The sequence below is a fragment of the Saimiri boliviensis genome, chromosome 2 (assembly GCF_048565385.1).
Source record: "Saimiri boliviensis isolate mSaiBol1 chromosome 2, mSaiBol1.pri, whole genome shotgun sequence".
NCBI classification, from domain to species: Eukaryota; Metazoa; Chordata; class Mammalia; order Primates; family Cebidae; genus Saimiri; species Saimiri boliviensis.
Genome location: NC_133450.1, coordinates 29,838,657 through 29,862,025, shown reverse-complemented (window position 1 = coordinate 29,862,025; position 23,369 = coordinate 29,838,657). Strand labels below are relative to the sequence as shown.

General features: G+C 41.6%; 2 protein-coding genes across 11 annotated transcripts in view; both read left to right on the top strand.

Moving 5' to 3' along the window:
- Positions 1-4,643, top strand: part of PTGR2 (prostaglandin reductase 2) — a 40,710-nt gene extending 36,067 nt beyond the window's left edge. For both annotated transcript variants that reach the window (XM_039469000.2, XM_039468998.2), the window contains 2 exons: positions 1,247-1,286; positions 3,142-4,643. In XM_039469000.2, coding sequence (XP_039324934.1) covers positions 1,247-1,286; positions 3,142-3,218 — 117 coding nt within the window. In that variant the 3' untranslated portion in view covers positions 3,219-4,643. The remainder of the gene's footprint in view (positions 1-1,246; positions 1,287-3,141) is intronic.
- Positions 4,644-4,731: 88 nt separating this feature from the next.
- The window catches only part of ZNF410 (zinc finger protein 410), a 50,410-nt gene continuing 31,772 nt past the window's right edge, over positions 4,732-23,369 (top strand). For 2 of the 9 annotated variants that reach the window (XM_010335251.3, XM_074392995.1), the window contains exons 1-5: positions 5,545-6,352; positions 11,713-11,895; positions 13,477-13,612; positions 16,300-16,518; positions 18,001-18,192. In XM_010335251.3, coding sequence (XP_010333553.1) covers positions 11,863-11,895; positions 13,477-13,612; positions 16,300-16,518; positions 18,001-18,192 — 580 coding nt within the window. In that variant the 5' untranslated portion in view covers positions 5,545-6,352; positions 11,713-11,862. Of the gene's footprint in view, positions 5,512-5,542; positions 6,353-11,712; positions 11,896-13,476; positions 13,613-16,299; positions 16,519-18,000; positions 18,193-23,369 lie in introns of those variants that run through there. The other 7 variants (XM_074392992.1, XM_010335253.3, XM_074392994.1 and 4 more) reach the window with 7 other exon arrangements.

The following is a 23,369-nucleotide window of genomic DNA, read 5'->3' as shown; positions in this document are numbered from 1 at the left end:
ACGGTGGCTCACGCCTATAATCCCAGCACTTTGGGAGGCCGAGGCGGGTGGATCACAAGGTCAAGAGATTGAGACCATCCTAGTCAACAAGGTGAAACCCCGTCTACTAAAAATACAAAAATTAGCTGGGTGTGGTGGCGTGTGCCTGTAGTCCCAGCTACTCGGGAGGCTGAGGCAGGAGAATTGCCTGAATCCAGGAGGCACAGGGTGCGGTGAGCCAAGATTGTGCCATTGCACTCCAGTCTGGGTAACAAGCGAAACTCCGCCTCAAAAAAAAAAAAAAAGAAAGAAAATCAGGAGTTATTAATCTGGGGTTCAGACATATTGGTCTAGGCTATTTTTTTTTTTTTTTTTTGATACGGAGTTTCGCTCTTGTTACCCAGGCTGGAGTGCAATGGCACGACCTCGGCTCACCGCAACCTCCGCCTCCTGAGTTCAGGCAATTCTCCTGCCTCAGCCTCCTGAGTAGCTGGGATTACAGGCACGCACCACCATGCCCAGCTAATTTTTTGTATTTTTAGTAGAGACGGGGTTTCACCATGTTGACCAGGATGGTCTCGATCTCTTGACCTCGTGATCCACCCGCCTCGGCCTCCCAAAGTGCTGGGATTACAGGCGTGAGCCACTGCACCTGGCCAAGGCTATTTTTTTTTTTTTTGAGATGGAGTCTTGCTGTGTCACCCAGGCTGGAGTGCAGTGGTACAATCTCAGCTCACGGCAATCTCCACCTCCTGGGTTCAAGCGATTCTCCTGCCTCAGCCTGCTGAGTAGCTGAAATTACAGGCATGTGCCACTTGCTCAGCTAATTTTTGTATTTTTAGTAGTGATGGGGTTTTACCATGTTGGCCAAGCTGGTCTTGAACTCCTGATCTCAAGTGATCCACTCATCTCAGCCTCTTAAAGTGCTGGGGGAGACTGGCCTAGGCTATTCTTTAAACCTGCAAATGATAGGCAAGGTTGTACCTTTGTGTGCTTCTGTACTTTTCTTTTCTTTCTTTTTTTAAAGAGAGTGTATAGCTTGTGATCTGTTACTAATTAAAGAGATTAAAATAATGGGAAAATAGGATATTACTTTCAAAAAAATCAATTGATAGGAAACTCTTCTGGGCCATCTACATGAAATAAAGAATATCTATTTTTAGACAGAAAGTGCTAAATAGTATTGCTGGCTTTTGTAAGTATGGAAACTATTATATAGAAACACTGAAGTTCAAAGGCTATTAAATCTAGCTATTTTGATTTACAGATTAAAGAGACGGTAATAAACGGATTGGAAAACATGGGAGGTAAGATGAATGTAACTTATTTATTATATTCATCTGCTTAGCAGATGAAGTCTTTTTTAAAATTTTTGTTTATTTTATTTTATTTTTATTAAAATTTTTGAGACGGAGTCTCACTCTGTCATCGAGGCTGGAGTGCAGTGGTGCGCTCTGGGCTCACAGCAATCTCTGCCTCCTGGGTTCAAGCAGTTCTCCTGCCTCAGCCTCCCAAGTAGCTGGGATTACAGGTGTGCACCCCCACACCTGGCTAATTTTTGTATTTTTAAGTAGAGACGGGTTTCACCATGTTGGTTAGGCTGGTCTCAAACCCCAGACCCAATGATCCACCCACCTCAGCCTCCCAAAGTGCTGGGATTACAGGCATGAGCCACTCGCCTGCTAAAGTCTTTTATCTTTTTTTTTTTTCTTTCTTTCTTTTTTTTTTTTTTTTTTTGAGACGTAGTCTTACTCTGTCTCCCAGGCTGGAGTGCAGTGGTGTGATCTTGGCTCACTGCAACCTTCACTTCCCAAGATCAATTGATTCTCCTGCCTTAGCCTCCCAAGTAGCTGGGACTACAGTGCCTGGTTTATTTTTGTATTTTTAGTAGAGATGGGGTTTCACCATATTGGCCAGGCAGTTTGAACTCTCGAACTCAAGTGATTTGCCCGCCTCAGCCTCTCAAAGTGCTAGGATTACAGGCATGAGCCACCTTGCCTGGCCAAAGTTTTTTATCTTTTAATACTACCTCTCTGGTGTTTTCTTGTATTCTTTTCTTTTTTTTTTTTTTTTAAAGAAATAGTCTCGTTCTGCTGCCCAGGCTGGAGGGCAGTGACATGATCATAGCTGACTGTAACTTATGAACCCCTGGGATCAAGCAATCCTCTCACCAAAGTAGCTGGGACTACAATTAACTGCCACCATGCTCAGCTCTTTTTTTTTTTTTTTTTTTTTTAATTTTCCATAGAAACCTTGTCTCTACTAAAAATACAAAAAAATAGCTAGGCGTGGTGGCATGCACCTATAGTCCCAGCTACTGGGGAGGCTGAGGCAGGAGAATCACTTGAAGCTGGGAGGCAGAGGTTGCAGTGAGCCAAGATTGTGCCACTGCACTCTAGCCTGGTGACAGAGTTAGACTCTGTCTCAAAAAAAAAAAAAAAGGAAAATAAAAATAGGGTCTCATTATTGCCCAGGAAACTCCTGGCTTCAAGTGATCCTCCTGCCTCAGCCTCCCAAAATGCTGGAGTTTACAGGTGTGAGTGCCTGGCCCTTTTTAAAAAATTTTGAGACAGGGTCATGCTTTGTCACCCGGGCTAGAGTGCAGTGGTGCAATCATGGCTCACTGCAGCCTCTACCTCCCAGGCTCAAGCAATATTCCCACCTCAGCCCCCCAAGTCGCTGGTACTACAGGCACACACCACCAATCCCGGCTGATTTTTGTATTTTTATTAGAGATGGGGTTTCACCATATGGGCCAGGCTGGTCACAAACTCCTGACCTCAAGTATCTGCCCACTTTGGCTTCCCAAAGTGCTGTGATTACAGTTATGAGGCACCATGCTTGCCCTTCACTGACCTTTTATTCCCATATTTGTTTTTGGCTCTAGTCTTCAGACACTGTAAAGAATGATCATTGATGTACATACCAGTTAGATACCAATTAAATATTTCCAATATAGGTAAAAGTTCTTTGAGATGTTAATTGGGTTAGTTTGTATATAACTTTTTACTTGAGATTTCTTTTCATGACAGTTTTCTTCTGTGATTAATATTCAAAATAATTGAAGAAGTTATTGAAACTAATTTTATATGTTATATCTTCTGGAAACAAGTGTGACAGTGACATTTATCTTTTCAGATAACCTATTTTCTCTTTTTCCAGCTGCATTTCAGTCCATGATGACAGGAGGTAACATTGGAAAGCAGATAGTTTGCATTTCAGAAGAAATCGCTTTGTAATCACTGTAAATATCATCAAGGCAATCACAGCTTTCTTTCCCATTTTGCGTATTTTCAAAGATACGTTAAAAAATCCTTAGGACATACGTAGCTCTTGATTTAAATGTGATCATAGGTGTTATTTTTAGTGGCCATAGGGGATTTGATATACTCATTAATGAATCATACATGTTTTTAAAAATTAATAACTTTTTAAAAAATAGAATGCTTGAGAGGTGCTTAGTAAAGATTTGTTAAACTAGAAACGTTTTACATGATCTGATACAACCATTAATGACTCTTACACAATAAGTTTTTTAAAATTAATGTTTAGTAATAACTTTTATTAAAATAGATTGCTTTAAAAAATAGAATGAGAATGCCTGAGAAGCACTTAGTAAAGATTTGTTGAACTAGACATGTTTTACGTGATTCTTAAATTGAAACTTGGTGTAAGAATAGAATTGAGATGGCCTTTTCTTCACATTGTAGACAGAAAAGGCTTAATAGTATGATGTGTACATAGGGACTGGGAGCAGGATTGGGGGTTTCAGAGCTTGTGGAAGTTTTTGGGATAGAAGACCAGCAGCTTTGGGTCGAGAGTAGTATGGGAAAATACATAACTGAGGTTGATTAAGTTGATAGATTTACTCCAAAGGATGATCGCTTTGTATTTTGCCAAATAATTTATAGCCTAAAAACTCAATATATATTGAGAAAAGTATATGTTTATTTTATGTTAGCAGGCACATACTGTCAAATAGTTGTAAAGATTGAGAGCACAGATAGATGTAAACATCACTTGGAGTTTTAGGTGATTAAAAAGACTGATGGCCGGGTGCGATGGCTCATGCCTCAAATCCTAGCACTTTAGGAGGCAGAGGCAGGTGGATCACTTTAGGTCAGGAGTTCGAGACCAGCCTGGCCAACATGGTGAAACCCTGTCTCTAAAAATACAAAAAATTAGCTGGGCATGGTGGTGGGTGTCTGTAATCCCAGCTAGTCAGGAGACTAGGGCTGGAGAATCGTTTGAACCTGGGAGGCGGAGGTTGCAGTGAGGTGACATTGGGCCATTGCACTCCAGACTGGACAAGAGTGAAACTCTGTCTCAAAAAATACAAAAAATTAGCTGGGCATGGTGGTGGGTGTCTGTAATCCCAGCTAGTCAGGAGACTAGGGCTGGAGAATCGTTTGAACCTGGGAGGCGGAGGTTGCAGTGAGGTGACATTGGGCCATTGCACTCCAGACTGGACAAGAGTGAAACTCTGTCTCAAAAAACAAAAACAGATTGACAACAAAGACAGCTTCAGAAAATGACAGGACTGGGCAAATTAAAAATGTTTGTAAACATGAATGTTTAGAACCTACTGATGTATGTCAATAAGAGTTTGTTTTATTAACTGTAATCAATCCTCGCAGAACAGTAAAACTGAAGATTTTCTTGAATGTTTTGGCTTATGATTGTCTACACCCTGCCAATATAATTTTGTATGCAACATTTGTAATCAGTAGATTCAAATTGTGTTGGTAATCAGCCTCTCCAGTTTACTTGAGTGGCCTTTTCTTGTTACTTTTCCTGTACCATTTCATCTCCTGAGAGGGGTTCGTCTTTTCTCTGTATGTTAACTAACTCCCAAATCTCCATCTGTATTTCCGACCTCTTTCTTGAGCACTGGACCTTCATCTGCAACCTCCAATATCCTCAACTCTGGATTGGCACCTTACACAGTGCTTTTTTGTTTTTGAAAGGGTCTCGCTCTGTCGCCCAGGCTGGAGTGCAGTGGTGCCATCTCAGCTTACTGGAACCTCCGTCTCCCCGGTTCAAGCGATTCTCCTGCCTCAGCCTCCCAGGTAGCTAGGATACAAGCTCGTGCTATCAGGCCTGGTTCATTTTTTTGTATTTTTAGTAGATAGTGCCACCACGCCTGGCTACATTTTTTGTATTTTTAGTAGAGACGGGGTTTCACCGTCTTAGTCAGGATGGTCCCCAACCTCAAGTGATCCGCCCGCCTCGGCCTCCCAAAGTGCTGGGATTACAGGCGTGAGCCACTGCGCCTGGCCTACTCTGCTTTTCTAAAGAGGAATTATCTTCCTCTGAAACATTTCTCCTTTTCTTTAAATCACCATTAGTAATTCGTGCACCCAAACTTGTCATCAAGGCTTATCTTTAACCTTGAAAATGATTTTTTTTTCTTTTTTTGAGGCGGAGTTCCGCTCTTGTTGCCCAGGCTGGAGTGCAATGGTGTGATCTCGGCTCACTGCAACCTCCGCCTCGCGGATTCCAGCGATTCTCCTGCCTCAGCCTCCCGAGAAGGTGGGATTACAGGCATGTGCCACCACGCCCGGCTAGAAATGCTTTTTTAAAGAGAACTCCTTTAATTCCCACGGCTGCAACGTTAGTTGAGTCTCTCATTCTTCCATACGTAAATATTTAAATCTAATTTAAAGAAGTCAGTCTAACTCATAAAGCTTTAACAAGCAGTGGCTTCCAGCCTGGAAGTCAAGTGTTCAACCCCCAGTTGGGACATCCAGGAGCTCTTTACATCCTAATTACAACACTCACTCACTGCATAGCCAGACTCACTGCATAGCCCGTCCCGTATATAATGCAAAACTTGATTCTGCAAGTTGCTTTCTAGGGCGGTGAAACTTCGAGGTCCTCGCCATTGAGACCTCTGGTAAATGTTTAAGTAGTCATCTTTTCTTTCTCGTTTGCATCCATTGCAACGCCTCCGCCGATGGGAAAAACTACTCCCTCCGCTACTGCGGGGAGGGGGTGACGTCACATAATTAGCTGACCTGTTTTTTCAGGTTTCGGGGACCTAGAAGCCCCGAAGGCCGAGAGTGAATGAGTGGGATGGGGACGGGGCTGAGGCTCCTCCTGTCAGGGGCTGGGCCTTGCGTCGTGGGCCTGGGCAGGGAGCAGCCGTGACGTCAGGGCCCGGAGCGGTGCGGCTGCCGCCAGACCCTGCGGCAAGAGAGTGGGTGTGTGCGTGGGGGGTCGGCCAAACTTCCTGTCCCGCGCTCGAGCTGCTTCCGGCGGGAGCCGGAAGACGCTGTGTGTGGACGGAATTCGGGACCGACTGACGGCCTGCCGGCTGCCCGGAACTAGAAGGTGAACTCCGAGGTGGGCCTGGCCACACCTGCTCCGCTAGGTAGTACCCTTGAGGGCGGGAGCCAGTACCGGCTACTTGGGGGCTGGGGCCGCGTTCGCCCCGGGAGAGAATGAGGAAACCGCCTTCTTTGGGCATCCTTCCCGGATCTGGCGGGCTCGGGAGCGGCCAGTCTGAAGCCCAGCGGCTTCGGCCCTTCCCCTCGCGAGTTTTTAGGGGCGATTTTCCAGCTCCTTTGCTTGGTTTTGGGGGCAGGGACATGGGAACAGTCTGTCCTGAGAAAGCCGGAGTCAGCGAGTCCCCGGGGCGGGGACTCTCGGACTACACCCGCAGCCGGGGCCTGCCTACGGACCTTGGGGCCTTATTACTAAGGCCTTTGTGGTTGGGGGTAGAGGTTGCCAGGAGGCCCTCCCCTGAACGTTTCAGTCCAGCGCTTTCCTCTCCTTTCATACCACTTACTTTCTGGGTCTGGAAGAGGGACAGCTGCCTACTCGGCTGGGCTGGGCTGGGCTGGGCTGGGCTGGGCTGGGCTGCCGGTTTCTCCTTTGCCTGTCAATTGGGGGAGTAGAGGAGAGTGTGCGGGTTGTGTTTACAGCTTTTATGCATTTCGCGTCAAATTTATCTTCTGAAGTTTCTCAAGATAATCCGATTTATTAAAAGTTAATCCCACTTGCTCATGAGGCTCGGAAATGCATTTAGGCACCATTTGGAAGTTAAATATTGTTAACTTGGGACTTAAGAATTAGTACTTAGGTTGGCACAAAGGTCAACGCAGCATATTTACAGGAAATAAAAGGAACATTTGGAAATAAAGTCGGGCCTTTTGTTAGGAAGTGAGAAATTGCACTTTGTGTTATCTTAGTGTGGTGCAGAGTAAAAGACAACTAAAGTAGCAGTCAAGTTTTAGGTTGTAGTTTTTTACGTTTTGCATCTAAATAGATGTCTAATTTTTGGCAAGTTACTTCATCTCTAACTCTGGGGAGTTTTTCTGTATAAACGAAGGGGATTACCCTGAGGGTTATGACAATTATTCTGAGGCACCGAACTTTGAATAGGAATGACAAGCATTTCTGTGTTTTGGAAAGATAACTTGAATGGGTGCATAAAAGATCGTTGGAAAGGGGAATTTTAAAGGTGGGTGACCTGTTAGAAGTCGGTTTTAATAGTATAGTAGGAAGTTACTGAGAAACCCAAACAGGGCATTACATAGGGAACAGAGAATCACGAGAATTATTTTAAAATGGAGAGTGAGAGAGATTTAAAGACCTAGAATTTGCAACTGAGTGGGAGGAAGATTGGGTGATCATTGAAACAGATAATATAAGAAGAAGAACAGGTTTGGTAAGATAATAATCTGGATTTTGGACAGTGTTAGGTTTGAGATGCTATTGGATATACATGTGGAGATACCTAGCAAGCAGTTAGAAATGAAGGTTTGGAGTTCAGAAGAGAGGACTAGAGAAAAATACAGTTATCATTTGTAGTGTCATTCATTCATTATACAAATATTTATTTAGTACCTACCAGGTGCTTACTGGGAAGCTTGTATGGAAGCCTTTAAGCTCATAGTAAACACATTAGAAGTGGGAAGTGACTGGTATTGGGCATAGGATTTCCTTGTGGGGTGATGAAATGTAAAATTGATCATGGTTTTGGTTGCACAACTCTGAATAAACTAAAGATATTTTAATTGTACTCTTAAAATGAGTCAATAGTATGGTTTGTGAATTATATCTTAGTGAAACTAATTTTTAAAAAAGATTTACTTTGCAGTTTTGGCAATCAAGTTGAGTAAGGAATTGGGAATAGGAATGTTTAATTGCATATTAGCCCTTACACCTGTAGCTAATGTACATGGTACGTTGCTGTGTTAAAGATGAGATCCCCACGATACACTTGATAAGATGCTGAGTGCTGTAGTACAGATTCTTTTGAATTCAATTGTGTATCTTAATGCATCCTGCTGTTTTCTATTTTATTCATATTGTACACATACAAATCATAAACTTGGGCACCAAAATTGTATGGCAGTACTTAGTTATAATATGAATACCCACTTTGAGAAAATGCTCATGTTAATTTTTAAAGATTACTGAAGCAAAAACCCTGAAATAAAAAGATGTCTTAGATATAAGGGACAGTAAATAGTTGTCTGGTTCCTTAGAGATTTTACAATCCTGGAATCTCAAAGTTGGAGGAACCTTAAGAATGACTTAAACAACAAACATATGGTAATTTCTTGGCTTGTTAAGACAAGCTGGAATTGGGGAAGAGGAATTCTTGTTTTTTTGAGAGTCTCCCTTTGTTACCCAAGCTGGAGTACGGTGGCATCATTGCTGCTCAGTGCAGCCTCGATCTCCTGGGCTAAAGCGATCCTCCTACTCAGCCTCCCAAGTAGCTAGGACCACAGGCATGTGCCACCATGAGAAGCTAATTGGAAATTTGTTGTTGTTGTTGAAATAGGATCTCTCTGTGTTACCTAGGCTGGGAAGAGGAATTCTTAAGCCATGAAGATTCAAGATCAAACCTAGAATATATAATAATCACTATTCATGCCAGTGATTCCTGTGTACCTCCTCTGTGGGTGGGAGTCCTGGCTTTGTAATTTAATAACTTGGTAATTAAATAATATACTGAGCCTTGGTTCCCTCCTTACTAAGTAAAGGGATGGATAAATCATATAAAGCTGTTGCAGTGCTTGAATAAGAAAAATGTGTGTGGAAGGAAAAAAAGGGATTTATGATACTTCATGTGGGAAACTTGAAAGGAGCATTTCCATTTATATCTTATAAATGGTTACTTCTTTACAATGAAAAATGAGGATTTCAGGCAGCTAGAAAGAGAGAGGGAGGAACCAACAGGAAAAAAAAGAGAGACCATTTATTCAGGTACTTCTTTTTTTTTTGAGCTGGAGTCTTGCTTTGTCACCCAGGCTGGAGTGCAGTGGCGTGATCTCAGCTCACTGTAACCTCCATCTCCCGAGTTCAAGTGATTCTCCTGCCTCAGCCTCCTGAGTAGCTGGGATTACAGGCACTTGCCACATGCCTGGCTAATTTTTGTATTTTTGGTAGAAACAGTTTTGTCATATTAACCAGACTGGTCTCAAACTCCTGACCTCAGATGATCTTACTACCTTGGCTTCCCAAAGTGTTAGGATTACAGGCGTGAGCCACTGCACCTGGCCTAAGTGCCCTCTTTGTAAAGTCTGTCTTGTTCTGCCTTTCCATGCTACCTGGTATTAATTGGAAACTTACAGTACCCATTGATTGAAAATATACCCATCCTGGATACAGTTTACACTGTATAATTATTTATAATAATGCTCTCAATTTTAGCAACAATTATTTCAAATAAAATGGACTCACACTCCAAAATCCTGAAAAGAAACTAAGCTTTTTTTTTTTTTTTTTTTTTTGAGACGGAGTTTCACTCCTGTTACCCAGGCTGGAGTGCAATGGCGCCATCTCGGCTCACCGCAACCTCCGCCTCCTGGGTTCAGGCAATTCTCCTGCCTCAGCCTCCTGAGTAGCTGGGATTACAGGCACGTGCCACCATGCCCAGCTAATTTTTTGTATTTTTAGTAGAGACGGGGTTTCACCATGTTGACCAGGATGGTCTCGATCTCTTGACCTTGTGATCCACCCGCCTCGGCCTCCCAAAGTGCTGGGATTACAGGCTTGAGCCACCGCGCCCGGCCGGAAACTAAGCTTTAAGAAAGTAAGAATTTAAATTATAGGGAGTGGCTGGGCACAGTAGCTCATACTTATAATTCCAGCACTTTGGGAGCCTGAGGTAGGCAGATCACCTGAGGTTGGGAGTTCAAGACCAGCCTGACTAACATGGTGAAACCCGTGTCTACTAAAAATACAAAATTAGCTGGGCCTGGTGGTGCATGCCTGTAATCCCCGTTACTTGGAAGGCTGAAGCAGGAGATTTGCTTAAGCCCGGGAGGCGGAGGTTGCTGTGAACCAAGATCATGCCACTGTACTCCAGCCTGGGCAACAAGAGTGAAACTCTGACCCAAAATAAATAAATAAAGTAAATTATAAGGAGAGAACAGCTGCATCAGGGTCCTGAGAATATTATATTTGGGAAAGACTCTTCAAATTTCAACTTTTTCTTTAATGTAATTTTAAAAATTATAAAAACAATATGGTTGCCTTTTAGAAAAGTTGGAAAATTGAGAAAAGAAAATTGAGTCACACCAGCCTACCACACAGTATAGCTACTGTCATAGCTATATGAATCTCCTTTACTTTTTCTGATGCTTATTATAAATAGTTTTGATAATAGCAAGTATATAATTTAGTATTTTATTTTTATAATTTTTTTTTTTGAGACACAGTCTCGCTCTGTCAACCAGGCTGGAGTACAGTGGCACGATCTCAGCTCACTGCAACCTCCGCCTCCCGGGTTCAGCTGATTCTCCTGCCTTAGCCTCCAGCGTAGCTGGGATTACAGGCGCATGCTACCACGTCCAGCTAATTTTTGTTTTTAGTAGAGATGGGTTTCACCGTGTTGGTCAGGCTGGTCCCGAACTCCTAACCTAAGGTGATTCACCGGCCTTGGTCTCCCAAAGTGTTGGGCTAGTATCCACTGCACCTGGCCTTATTTTTATAGTTTAACACGTCAGTCATCTGCTGTTGCATTGTCTTCATAGCATTTATTTGTTTGTTTGTTTTTTGAGATGGAGTTTCACTCTGTCACCCAGGCTGGAGTGTGATGGTTCGATCTTGGCTCACTGCAACCTTCACCTCCTGGGTTCAAGGGATTCTTCTGCCTCAGCCTCTCGAGTAGCTGGGATTGCAGGTGCCTGCCACCATGCCCAGCTAATTTTTGTATTTTTAGTAGAGATGGGTTTTCACTATGTTGGCTAGGCTGGTCTTGAACTCAAGTGATCCACCTGCTTCAGTCTACCAAAGTGCTGGGATTACAGGTGTAAGCCACCATGCCCAACCATTCATAGCATATTTTGAAGTGACAGTGCCATATTTCATCAACGATTCCCTAATTGGGGCGTGTGTGTGTGTGTGTATGTCTGTGTATGTGTGTGTGTGTGTGTGTGTGTGTGTGTGTGTGTATACACGTGCATACATACATACATTGCTTCCAGTTTATTATTACATAGGATAAGATGGACATCTTTGGACATAGTTATATCCATATTTAAGATAGTTTCTTAGAATAGATTATTAGAGGTTGAAATACTGCGTCAAAGTGTAATATGTTAATGGGTTTTGATGCCTGTTGAGCTTGTTGTATTTTAAAACCAGTGTTTTCATTTGAATTCTTTATTTGCTTGCTTATTGTGAGTTTTTTGGATATGTAAAGAAGTGCCTTTATGTAGCTGTGTTTTCCCACTGCTCTTAATGCCCCCTCTCTCTTTTTTACCCCTATTCTAGGTTAAATTGATTACCTACCTAGTACAACATCTTAACAGGAAGAGCATAGTATTTCCTAGAGGAATATGAACATAACAGGAAGGTATCATTGGCTCTGAATTAAATTTGAACTTGTCCCCTGAATAGCTACAGGTTTTGGAAGCTGAATCAATGTTATCAGATGAGTTAGAATCCAAACCAGAGGTGAGCCCAGTCAGCTTGTTTCCTTTTGTTTTGGTGGGCTGTATTTTAAAGTTTATTTTTAGTTCGGGGTCAGCAAACTTTTTCTTTAATGGGCCAGATAATAAATATTTTAGGTTTTATAAGCTATATGGTTTTGATGGTTGCTAAGTATTTTTTCAAAGATTTAAAAATTATGTTTTTATCTTTTATGATTGTTTTTATATTTGTTTTTCAGTATATGTAAAATCATTATACATTTAGATAATTATGTAATAAAATCTTATAAATAAAAATATATGTTTATATATGTATATATTTACATAAATATGAGATATATGTGGTGAATAGGTGTATACATATGTAAATATTTACTACCACAAATTCTTTTTATTTTATGTATATCCGTAAGTATTTTCTTTCTAAATGTGATTAGGGGATTTAAACATTTTTTTTTTTTTTGAGACGAAGTTTCGCTGTTGTTACCCAGGCTGGAGTGCAATGGTGCGATCTCGGCTCACCACAACCTCCACCTCCTGAGTTCAGGCGATTCTCCTCCCTCAGCCTCCTGAGTAGCTGGGATTATAGGCACGCGCTACCATGCCCAGCTAATTTTTTTTGTATTTTTAGTAGAGACGGGGTTTCACCATGTTGACCAGGATGGTCTCGATCTCTTGACCTCGTGATCAACCCGCCTTGGCCTCCCAAAGTGCTGAGATTATAGGCTTGAGCCACCGCACCGGGTCTAAACATTTTTTTTGTTGTTGTTCTCTTTTCTTATTTAAATTTAGCACTTCTGTGTTGCAGAGTGGTTACTGATTTTAGAATCAGATTACTTAAATTTGAGGACTGCCATTCTGCCTAACTAGTCATGTGACCTTAGACAAGTCACGTAACGTCTTCCATTTGATTCCTCAGCTGTAAAATACACCTTAAATCTTACTGCATTAATGTGATGATTAATGAGCCAGTACACAGAAAAGTGCTTTGTAAAGTGTAATCAATATGATGCAGTTGATTTTTTTAAGTTATTATTTTAAAATATAATTATTTTTTATCATTTCTCTATTTGACAGATGGTGGCAGAGGTTAACTTAATCACAGTGAAGTGTCACTTAGCAATAGAGATACATGCTGAGAAATATGACATTAGGTGATTTCATTATTATGCAAACATGTTAGAGTATACTTACACAAACCTGGATGATTTAGCCTGCTACACTCCTAGGCTGCAAACCTATACAACATGTTACTGTACTGAGTACTGTAGGCAGTTGAAACACAGTGGTAAACATTTGTGTATCTAAACATATCTAGGCATGGGAAAAGTACAATAAAAATAGGGTATTACAGTCTTACGGGACCATCGTCCTATATGTGGCCTGTTAACTGAAATGTTATACAGCACATCACTTTATATAACAGCCATTCTCTTGAACAGAGAACTTGATAAAATAACTTTAGATATTACGTTGTTTAGTTTTTCTTTGAATATGGATGAGAGACTAGTGAACAGTCTTAATTATACTACCTTTTGGTAAATTCAGAGGTTTAGATACATTTCTAACAAATTGTATTTCTCAGTGTTGTCTTTTTTCCCCCCAGCTCCTGGTACAGTTTGTTCAGAATACGTCCATCCCACTGGGACAGGGTCTAGTAGAATCAGAAGCTAAAGATATTACTTGTTTGTCCCTCCTTCCTGTGACTGAAACCTCAGAATGCAGTCGGCTAATGTTACCAGGTAAAAATTAAGATCACTAGAAGAGATAGGATAAAGAAGTCTTAAGAACTTAGCCTACTCTATGTTACTGGTGTAATGAATATATCACTTAATAACTCACTGGTAAAAATTAGGAGTCATGGAGAAAAAGCAATCATGAAATCATTAGTGCGTTGGTAGTTTAAGCCATAGGAACATAGATGATCACCCAGAGAGTGTAAGAATGGGGAAAAAGGGCCGGGCGCGGTGGCTCACGCCTGTAATCCCAGCACTTTGGGAGGCCGAGGCGGGCAGATCACGAGGTTAAGAGATTGAGGCCATCCTGGTCAACATGGTGAAACCCCGTCTCTACTAAAAATACAAAAAATTAGCTAGGCATGTTGGCACGTGCCTGTAATCCCAGCTACTCAGGAGGCTGAGGCAGGAGAATTGCCTGAACCCAGGAGGCGGAGGTTGCGGTGAGCCGAGATCGCGCCATTGTACTCCAGCTTGGGTAACAAGAGCGAAACTCCAAAAAAAAAAAAAAAAAAGAATGGGGAAAAAAAGGCTAAGACAAAACTGTGGAACTCTATATTTAAGGTACAGCGTAGGGCAGGAGAACCTGTAAAGGAAGGAAGAAACAAAGACTAGAGTAGTTACGGCCAGGCACAGTGGCTCATGCCTGTAATCCCAGCACTTTGGGAGGCTGAGGCAGGAGGACTACTTGAGCCCAGGAGATTGAGACCAGCCTGGGCAACATGGCAAGACCTCGTCTCTACGAAAAATTAGAAATTAGCTGGGCATGGTAGTGTGCGCCTTTAGTCCTGGCTGCTTAGGAAGCTGAGGTGGGAAGATTACTTGAGCCCAGGAGTTTCAGGCTACAATAAGGCATGATTGTGCCACTGCACTCCATCCTGAGTGGACAGAGCAAGACACTGTCTAAAAAAAATAGTAATAATAAATTAAATATATATATTTATAGGCAATGAATAATTAAGGAAATGAAAACAGAAGAGGGTGTCCATCTTCCCTTAGAATAACTGTTACCATAAAGATGGTAGATAACAAGTGTTGACGAAGATATGGAGAAAAGGGAACATTTGTACACTGTTGGTTGGAATGTAAGTTAGTCCAGCCATTATGGAAACCATATGGAAGTTCCTCAGAAAACTAAAAATAGAGCTACCATATGACCCTGCGATCTCACTTGTAGGTATATATCCAAAGGAATTGAAATCAGTAAGTCAAAGATGTCTACGCTTACTTGTTAATTGCAGCATTATTCATAATAACCAAGATATGGAATCAGCTTTAATGTTCATCAACTGACAAATGGATTAAAAAAAAAAAAGTACATTTGCTGGGCCTGGTGGCTCGTGCCTGTAGTCCCAGCTACTCAGGAGACTGAGGTGGGAGGATTGCTTGGGCTCAGGAGTTCTGGGCTGTTACAGTGTGCTATGCTGATCAGGTGTCTGCACTAAGTTCGGCATCAATATGGTGAACTGGGAGCGGGGGACCACCAGGTTACCTAAGGAGGGGGGAACCAGCCCAGGTCGGAAATGGAGCAGGTGAAAACTCCCTTGCTGATCAGTAGTGGCATCATGCCTGTGAATAGCCACTGCATTCCAGCCTGGGCAACATAACAAGACCCTGTCTCTAAGAAAAAAAAAAGTACATTTACCTTTTCCATGTTTTAGTTTTAATTTTGATTTAAAGTATTTTAGACATACAAATATAGATATAAATGAAAACCTAAATACTTGCCTCCCAGGTCATAAAACACAGTATTACAGGCTGGTTGTATGCCAATAGTCCCAGTACTTTGGGAGGCCGAGGCGGGTGGATCACTTCAGGTCAGGAGTTCGAGACCAGCCTGGCTGGTGAAACCCTGTCTCTACTAAAAGTACAAAAGTTAGCCAGGCATGGTGGCATTGAAAAAATACCACAGCCTGAGAAACAGGCAGAGGTTAAAAAGGTAATGGCAAAAACTGCAATAGCTTTTCACCAACCTAATATAAAAGTTAAGGAGAGGGAACTCTCTCCAAGAAAAATAAAGTGTAGATCTTATTCTTGAGTTAGTATTCATTGTATAGCTATATTTTTCAAGGACAAAGTACTGATTTCTGGCCTCAAAAAGGACTAAATTCTGTAATGTCCTAATGTGAATGGTTAGTTATTCGCCAACCATTACTGCCAAGTGACAGAGGATTCTGTTCTTCACTTTTTAGCTGACTGCCTTTAGAACTTAAAGCCATCTCTCTGTTCTTCTGTGAGACAAAGTTTTTATTTGTATAATGAGAATGCTGTCTACTCTTTTTTTTTTTTTTTTGAGGAGGAGTTTCGCTCTTGTTACCCAGGCTGGAGTGCAGTGGTAGCGCAATCTCGGCTCACCGCGATCTCCGCCTCCTGGGTTCAGGCAATTCTCCTGCCTCAGCCTCCTGAGTAGCTGGGATTACAGGCACGCATCACCATGCCCAGCTAATTTTTTGTATTTTTAGTAGAGACGGGGTTTCTCCATGTTGACCAGGATGGTCTTGATCTCTTGACCTCGCGATCCACCCGCCTCACCCTTCCAAAGTGCTGGGATTACAGGCGTGAGCCACCGCGCCCAGCTGCTGTCTACTCTTATAACAATGTTAGCTTCCAAGAGATGTTTGGTGCTGTGTATCAAAATGGTGAGCTCCTGAAAATAGGTGCTACATAAAGCTGTGGTATTTTCCCTTTACTAGATGATACTACAAATCATTCTAACTCCTCCAAGGAGGTCCCTTCCTCAGCTGTTTTGAGAAGCCTTCGGGTGAATGTTGGTCCAGACGGAGAGGAGACGAGGGCTCAAACTGTACAGAAATCCCCAGAGTTTTTGTCCACTTCAGAGTCTTCTAGCTTGTTGCAAGATCTACAGCCAAGTGATAACACTTCTTTTATTCTTCTCAACCTAACAAGAGCAGGTATTCTTTGCTTTTTTTTGAGTTCTCATGCCTAAGAAAAAAATTAGGGGTGGGGCATATTTAACTTAGACTTAAAATAGAAGCTTTATTATTTTGGAGAATTGCTGTGTCTGGTGACCATTTGAATATGTAGAGGGAGAGGGAGGACTCTAGTATGACTCTATGACTCATATCTTGTTTAGGAAATTAGATAGTGCCATTTACTGAGATAGCACAGGAAGAACAGGCTTGGGGGGAAGTGATTAGTTCAAATTTGTGCCTATTTATGTTGAGATTTTGGAGGGACATTCAGGAGGACGTGTCCTTTAGGGAGTTAGAAACAGGAATCCAGAGTTCTAGAAAGGTCAGTTCTGGTGCTTATCAGCATTCAGGAAATGTATGAAACAATGAGCATGGACTCTGATTGAAGGTCTGAAGCAGCCGGGCGTGGTGGCTCAAGCCTGTAATCCCAGCACTTTGGGAGGCCGAGGCGGGTGGATCACGAGGTCGAGAGATTGAGACCATCCTGGTCAACATGGTGAAACCCCGTCTCTACTAAAAATACAAAAAATTAGCTGGGCATGGTGGCGCGTGCCTGTAATCCCAGCTACTCAGGAGGCTGAGGCAGGAGAATTGCCTGAACCCAGGAGGCGGAGGTTGCGGTGAGCTGAGATCGCGCCATTGCACTCCAGCCTGGGTAACAAGAGCGAAACTCCGTCTCAAAAAAAAAAAAGAAGGTCTGAAGCATAAACAGAAAGAAGGCAAGTCTGGGACCCTGAAAAAAACATTTAAGGGGGCAACAGAAGAACAGGAAGGAGCAGCTGGAAGGGGATGAAGAGAACTAGGAGAGAATGGTAACGGGGAAGCCAAGGGAAGAAGTTTTAAGGCAGAAAAGATACAAATCATGCCAAATATTACATGATCGGCGTATTAGTGAGATGAAGTGTGTTTCTGGTGACCCTAGCAAGAGCAATTGTTACAGTGGTAGCTGACGTAGAGGCCAGGGTTAAAGAGATGGGAATGTAAGACAGTAGATATGCAAGTTAGAAGTACACTTGTTCAGGAAACTTGACTTTAAAGGAACAGGGAAGAAGGTAATATCTAGAGAAGTACTTGGGGTTTTCTGTTCTTTTAAGGTGAGAGACTTGAGTTAGGACATATTTAAAGACTGTAGGGAAATGCTGGCTGATAGGAACCAGTTGCAAATGGGAGAGAGGAAAAAACTGAAGTATATATGGGGGGATAATTGAAGAATGCGAATGAAATATTGTAGGTGGGGGTTAATCTCGTTGGCCAAGAAAGACAGCTTTGCCTCTGAAACCAGAGGAAAGTTAACGACAAGCCTACAGGCTAAAGATAGAAAGGTGATAGCCTACTCTTCAATGAGACGTTTGAGGTAAAAGGTGAAGGTCTGGAATAGCTTATGTAGGACATGGAGAGTTTTTGAGGAAGGGCAAATAAAAAGCATGGTTGCTAACTTTTCATGTAATTTGTTTCTTCCAGGTCTGGGCTCTTCAGCTGAGCACTTAGTGTTTGTACAGGATGAGGCAGAAGATTCAGGGAATGATTTTCTCTCCAGTGAGAGCACGGACAGTAGCATTCCATGGTTCCTCCGGGTTCAGGAGTTGGCCCATGACAGTTTGATTGCTGCTACTCGTGCACAACTGGCAAAAAATGCGAAAACCAGCAGCAACGGTGAGGACTGTCGGCATTTTCTTGCCACTACTATGTGCAAAGAGATTTGGTAATGCAGTGGCTACTTTGAGTTGTATATAATTCAAGTTATTTTATTGATGAGAACAGAAGGCTAGAAATCTGTAAATTGTTTAAATTTTATTTTCTATAAAATAACTTGGCCATGCCAGATTTGTGTCCAAAATTAACTAGTATTCTGAATTTTCAACTTTAATGTACAGAGCCCCTTTTAAAGAAAAAATAATACACATCTTGGGGTTTGAGTTGTTTTTATTGTAATGTCCCTTAAATATGCAAAAACAGAAATTCTGTGTAAAGTTTATATACCTAGAGCTCTTACACCATCATGAAATCGAAACAGTTATCAGTTAATAGAAATAAAACTACCAAACCCATGAAAATAAAAATAGTATTAAGTCATTGTGGCAGAGGATTATCTAAGTTGCTGCTCATGGCAGTTTATCAATTAAGTATGAAGTTTTTAATGCTTTTTCTTTTCAGTTCAGCATGCCTGTACTACTTTGTGCCACTTTTCTCTGTTCTGGTAATTTTCAAAGTATTGTCACTGGATCGTTGATGTTGCGTGGGAACTGAGAAATGCAAACTCTCAGGCCCATGCCAGACCTACTGGGTCAAAAACTTGGTTCTGATTCGTGTTGAAGCTTGAGAACCACGGTTCTAATCAAACCACTGCAGAATCTTTGCTTATGTAGCATGTTATTAATACTTTTTTAGGTCTGCCCTCTGTATTTTCTCATTAACGTGTGACGACTCAGTACTGCATGGTTCAGTGCTATCATTATCACAAACTACGCTTAAACACTTAGTACACAGCTGTTTGGAGTTTATGCAGATGATCTAGTATATGCTTATTATTTTTTGATTACTATTCAAATGAAAATAAAAAGTTAAAATTTCTCATAGAGAACTAGAGTTTTCTGTGAATATTTTGAAACATATAATTTTTTTGGTCTTTTTTCCCTTTTTGTGGAAAATGCGGTTTTGCTATATTGCCCAGACAGGTCTCAAACTCCTGGACTCAGGTTCTCCTCCTGCCTCTGCCTCCCTAAGTCCTGGGATTATAGCTGTGAACCACTATGCCCAGCCAAACTCTAAACTTCTATTTGTTTTCAAAATACTTAGTTTTGTTTATGACTACCATAGTGGTACTTAGAATGGTTCATTTTACCATTTTGGTGGGGCCTTTAAAGTTCAGGTTCTTCCTGAGATGTATGTGCCAGTCTCTGGATGCTGAAACCTTCAGCATTTCCTCTTGCATTGAAGAAATAGTGCCATATTTGCTGGTGAGAAGCAGTGTAGAGAGGGGAGTTTGCAATTTAGAATCTAGGGTGTAGGATCTAGGCCTGGCACCATCATTTACTGGTTCCCTCCCTTGGGCAGTTTAACCTCCCTTAGCTTCAATTTTCTTACAGTCTGAACATAGAGATCAGGCAGCTTACCTGATTGGCTTGCTATGGAGATTATATAAAATTCTGTCTGGGAAATGCTATAATCAGCAAAGCATTGTGTGGATGTTTTCCTTACTCTCAAAATATATTGCCTTACTATCTTAACAACTATCATGTATGCCTAAATATTAAATCTCCCCAAATATAGGACAATCTTTCATTTTTCAACAAGGTAATTCCCTAAACACCTTTTTTTTTTAATATAAGTTAATTATGCAAACCTTTAGGCATGTAGATAAAATTAACATTGTAGGTTGCTATTTGGAAACTTTAGGATTTTGGTTATACATACACATTTTATTTTATTTTTGAGACCAAGTCTCGCTCTGTCGCCCAGGCTGGAGTGCAGTGGTGCAATCTCGGCTCACTGCAAACTCCGCCTCCCAGAACCAAGCAAGTCTCTGCCTCAGCCTCCGAAGTAGCTCGGAGTACATGTACATGCCACCATGAGTGGCTAATTTTTGTATTTTTGGTAGACACATGGTTTCACCATGTTGTCCATGGCTAGTCTCAAACTCCTGACCTCAGGTGGTCCACCTGCCTTGGCCTCCTGCAGTGCTGGGATTACAGGCATGAACCACTGCACCTGGCCTTACATATACATTTAAAATCATATGAAATATATCAATATTGCTTTCACCCACTAATACAAGCTCGTCCAACTCACAGCCTGTGGGTCACATGTAGCCCAGCATGCCTTTGAATACGTTCCAACACAAATTCATAAACTTTCTTAAAACATCATGAGGGTGTGTGTGTGTGTGTGTGTGTGTGTGTGTGTGTGTGTGTGTGTGTGTGTTTTAAAGCTCACCAGCTATCCTTAATATATTTTATGTGTGGTCCAAGACAATTCTTCTTTCAGTGTGGCTCAGGGAAGCCAAAAGATTGGACACCCTTGCACTAACATGTAATGAAATGATTTTATTCAATATTTTAATGCATTTCTAACATAAATATCTTTGGCATTGTCAACACTGAAGTCATTTTGTTAGTCCTCTAGCATAGTTTTTCAGAGCACATTATCTTCACTTACAATCTAAGTTTGAAATACAGAAATGTTTTAATTTTGCATAAGATGTATATGAGACCAGCAAAGGCCTTTGGGCCAAATCCCCACTTGTTTTTATAAAGTTTTATGGGAACATAGGTATGCACATTACTTACAAATTGTCTAAGGCTGCTAATATGGCAAAGCTGAGTAGTTGTAACAGAAACCTCGTGGCGGCTGGGTGGAGTGGCTCACGCCTGTAATCCCAGCACTTTGGGAGGCCAAGGTGGGCAGATCACTGGAGGTCAGGTGTTCAGGACAAGCCTGGCCAACATGGTAGAACTCAAATATACTCTCTTCTGAGGGTTTCTTTTTTTAGGGAAAAATTTGCCTTATATTTATTTGAGCATATATTGATTATCTTCATTGTTGAACAGAAGGAATTTCAGTGATTTCTCAGCCTTGCCTTATTCCATGTATTCATTTTTTCCTGTTTTATGATTATGTCAATATTATATTTACAAAACTGAATGCAGAAAGTCCCTCTATCACTAATTTGATCTCTGTATTAGCATGATGTTTTTGGCCTGTGCAGTGGCTCACGCCTGTAATCCCAGCACTTTGGGAGGCCAAGGTGGGTGGATCTTTTGAGCTCAGAGTCCCTCCTGGGCAACATGGCAAAACACAATTTCTACAAAAAAAAAAAAATACAAAAAATTAGCCAGGTGTGGTGGTGCGCACCTGTCTCTAGTCCCAGCTACTTGGGAGGCGAAGGTGGGAGGATCACCTGAGCCAGGAAGGTTGAGATTGCAGGGAACTGAGATCATGCCACTGGATTCCAGCCTGGGCAACAAAATGAGACCTTTTTAATTTAAAAGAAAAAAGTGTGATGTTTTAACAGACCTTTCAATAGAAATCAATTAGCTGGAGCTCTGGGGTTGGTGGGAAGATTCTTTCATAGCATGTGTATTTTTGTGCTACATGTGTAGTATTTTAAGTAAACATGTTTTTAAAAACCTTGGGACAATATTAAAGAAAAAGTTAATAGCAACTAGTAGAAAACATCCTAGGTTCTGCTCTGACCTTGGAGCAATTAGTTTTATGACTAGTATTTGGTAAAGTATAGCAAGGAGGATATTAATAGATGGGACAGAAACTGCCTTTGATTAACCGTCAGGTTCCAAGGATTGTGATAGGTACAACATGCATATTCTCTTTTGGCTGTTGAGGGAGAAATTGGAGACACAAATCTTATTGCTAAGGTACATTTAGTGGAAAGATATACTGCCTGGATATGCACATAGCAGAATTAAATGACTTAATTTTTTTTCCTCTATTGATGTTCAAGTATTTCTTGAAGAAAGTGAAGGAAAAGGACCACCACCTGCTAATCTGGAATTTATATAATATTTAAGTAACTGATTTCATTTACATTTAAGGGAAGCACTTTGTATTCTTCTCACCTCTCTTTATTCTGCTGAACAAAACTCCAGTAGATATTTTCTCTTACTTTTTAAAATGTGGTTAGAAATTTGAATCATCTGAGTTTTTGTATTCCTTAAGTATTTTATAACTAAAGGAGAATGGTACAGGAAATTGGAAGGTGATTTTTAGTTTCCAGAATGATAGGAAATGGCCAAATTCATTTCAGAAGATAGAAATCTAAAAATGGCCATCTGTCAAAGAAACCAGCTGTAAGCCCACACTGGGCCAGAATGACTGCTTCTCCTTAAAATGCAGTGGGGTTTTTTGTTTGTTTGGTTTTGAGACAGAGCCTTAACTCTGTTGCTCAGGCTGGAGTGCAGTGGTGCAATCTCAGCTCACCGCAGCCTCCGCCTCCTGGACTCAAGCAAAATACAGTGTTTTTACTACTCAGAACATTACCATCTTTGTAGCACCCCATTCTGGGTGTTGCTATCCCTGCTTCTCCACCAAACTAATGCAGAGTCAGTTTAATTCTGCCTTTTAAGATTTCTTTTTTTTTTTTTTTTTGAGACGGAGTTTCGCTCTTGTTACCCAGGCTGGAGTGCAATGGCGCGATCTCGGCTCACCGCAACTGCCGCCTCCTGGGTTCAGGCAATTCTGCTGCCTCAACCTCCTGAGTAGCTGGGATTACAGGCACGCACCACCATGCCCAGCTAATTTTTTGTATTTTTAGTAGAGACGGGGTTTCACCATGTTGACCAGGATGGTCTCGATCTCTTGACCTCGTGATCCACCCGCCTCGGCCTCCCAAAGTGCTGGGATTACAGGCTTGAGCCACTGCGCACGGCCTTAAGATTTCTAATAGCAAACCATTTTGGATCTTTCTTACATTTGTCAAAGAGGCCTAGTCTTGTGAAACAAAGCATGATAGTTTTTGGTAGTTTTTCTGGAGTTAAGGGGATGAAGAGGTAGAGTACTTGTGTTTCTGTTGTTTTATTATATTTATTTATTTATTTTGAGAAAGAGTCTTGCTTTTTCACCCAGGCTGGAGTGCAGTGGTGCAATCACAGCTCACTATAGCCTCAGCCTTGGAGCCTCAACTACAGGCCCGTGTCACCATGCCTGGCTAATTTTTTTTGTTTGTGTTTTGTTGAGATACAGTTTCGCCATGTTGCCCAGGCTAGTCTTGGAACTCCTGGGCTCAAGCAGTCCTCCCACCTTGGCTTCCCTAAGTGCTTAGGATTATAGGCATGAGCGCCACGCCTGGCCGAGTTTCTGTTGTTAAGTGTATACAA